General features: G+C 35.0%; 1 protein-coding gene across 1 annotated transcript; it reads left to right on the top strand.

The window, feature by feature from the left end:
- Positions 1 to 1,507: 1,507 nt before the first annotated feature.
- On the top strand, positions 1,508 to 2,431 carry LOC111304157 (ethylene-responsive transcription factor ERF017-like). Its single transcript, XM_022900677.2, has one exon. It carries the CDS (start codon positions 1,716 to 1,718, stop codon positions 2,292 to 2,294), a length of 579 nt encoding a protein of 192 aa, XP_022756412.1. The 5' UTR covers positions 1,508 to 1,715; the 3' UTR covers positions 2,295 to 2,431.

The following is a 2,431-nucleotide window of genomic DNA, read 5'->3' on the forward strand; positions in this document are numbered from 1 at the left end:
CTAACACAAACCGAAGTCAAATCTCTGACAAACAGCTGGATTTCTAGGCCTTATTTAGTGACATGGGATAGGAGCAAAAGAGTTTAAAAGGTACAAGAGAACAAAGAAATTTATTGATAAAGTGAACAACTTCTTCTTTCAACGTCGATGACATGACATGTGCATGACGTAAAATATAAGCCCGTGAGGAGAGAAAGAGATATTAATTGGCTGACACTTTGATTTGTCGGTTGATGCTTGATTGGCTTATCAAAGCTGAGAGCTGAGGCCTATGGCTACAACGCCTTCAGTACTCTCAGACGCTGCAGGTTTGCCCTGTAACCTGAAGTAATAATTAACCTGTAAACTCTATATTGTATTGTTTTTTCAAACATTGTTCAAGTTTTTTTTTTTTTTTAAAGGTTTTGACTTTTAAATATGATTCTTTACACATAACCGATAACCAATTTTCTAAATCAAATGCAAAATTTTTTACTTTATATTGATCTAGAACTGTATTAACAACTGTCATCCCAATTTGTAATTTATATTTGCTAAATGATGACAATTGTATTTTTTTTTTTTATCAAAACATTTCAGAATGCATATACATGAAGGAAAGAAAATTGGGATTTACATCTTGAACCTCTACTCTAAAGGGAAGAATGTAACAATTTTTGGAAAGTTAAATCAGAGAATTGTATAGTACGTACAATATTACAATTAATAAAGACTCATGTATAAACCCATAAATACATACATATACATATGTATGTAAATCTCATATAATTAAGATTTTCATATTATAATTTATCAACTTTCATGAATTATGGATTTATAGGAAAAAAAATCCCAACTTCATAATTCCACTTCTTTACTACTATTCTTATAGATATACTATTGGTGAATTTTATAGTTTGAATTTTTTTTATTGTCAGTCATACCTATTTAGATCCAGCTATTAGTTTTTATAGTTAGAAACTTTTCCTCACTTTATATTTTAAATCAAATATCATTATTTTGTAAACTTTCGATGAAATTTTTAAAATTTACAAGTAAAATTAAAATATTAATATATATTCATTAATAAATATATTACTTTTTAAAGCTTTACTAATGGTATAAAAATAAGCTTTTTAATGTAAATAATTTTATATTGAAAATTAAAAACTTGAAGTCAACTCTTTAAATAAAAAAAAATTAAAGGTTAAAATGTAATTTGTCAAAAAATTATTTTAATTCCCTGGCCCATTAGTTCAGGCATGTGATGCAGCAACATGCTTTCGGTTTGAAAAGGCCCAATAAACTATTCAGTGCGAAGCCCTTTTTTAAAGTTTTAAAATTTAAATAATAAATAAAAAAATAAAACTAGTTGTGGAGTTTGGGCACGAGTAATACAAGGCCCACGTGGTGGAAATATCCCCCGGAACCTTCCACGCGTAAATGTCTTCGATAAGATGCCACGTACGTACCCATCATTTTGCGCTTTGCGGCTTCCAAACACCAAATCAACGCGCCTCTCTTCGGTTGACTGATCACTATCAAGTCAGAGACTATCGCTTCCCTTCCGTTCCCCTCCCTATACGGTAATATATAAACAGAGCCGCAAATTCCCCTACCTCTCAAACTCTACAAAACAGCAATCAAATACTCTGCAAAGCAAACCAAAAACATTAATACAATACTACTACCGAGTTCAAAGACAGAACCGAGAAAGAAAACTCAAGGAAAAGAATATGGTGAAACACATAGGCGAGAAACCTGCAGCTGAGATAAGCGATTTGCGATTCAAGGGTGTTCGAAAGCGAAAATGGGGGAAGTGGGTGTCCGAAATCAGACTACCCAACAGTAGGGAAAGGATTTGGTTGGGATCTTATGAAACGGCCGAGAAAGCAGCGCGTGCATTCGACGCTGCTCTTTTTTGCTTACGCGGCCGCTCTGCTAAGTTCAACTTCCCTGATAACCCACCAGATATAGCCGGTGGTAGGTCTTTAACACCACCCGAAATCCAAGCCGCTGCAGCCCGGTTTGCTAACTCGGAGCTTCCCAGGACCCATTCGGAGCAGTCCACCTCTGGGGACTCACTCTCGATTTCAGACGGGACAGTTCAGTTGGACAGTGAGTTGCCTATGGACGGGTCGTTTCTCGATCTTTTGACAATGGGTTCAGGTAATTACGCTTCGGATTATGGGATATTACCTGGATTTGATGATTTTTCAAGTGATTTTCTGGGATCATCAGTGCCCAACTTCGGCGGTGAAGACGATCATTTTGATGGGATTTTAGGTCCAGCGTCTTTTCTTTGGAATTTCTAAAAGGGGTCAGCCTAAGTTGGGAATTTTAGTATCTAGATTGGATCCGGATATATGGAAGGGCCGGGGCCAATTTTTGTACAGCCCATTTTTTTTCTCATTAAAAAAAAATTATTAATATTATGAATAACTTTTAACTT

This window comes from Durio zibethinus, chromosome 13 (genome assembly GCF_047325235.1).
Source record: "Durio zibethinus cultivar Kanyao isolate XHJ-2024 chromosome 13, ASM4732523v1, whole genome shotgun sequence".
Lineage (NCBI taxonomy): Eukaryota > Viridiplantae > Streptophyta > Magnoliopsida > Malvales > Malvaceae > Durio > Durio zibethinus.

Excerpts from the sequence above, each read along its gene's own strand:
- LOC111304157 (XM_022900677.2), top strand. The coding sequence starts at position 1,716 with ATGGTGAAACACATAGGCGAGAAACCTGCAGCTGAGATAAGCGATTTG.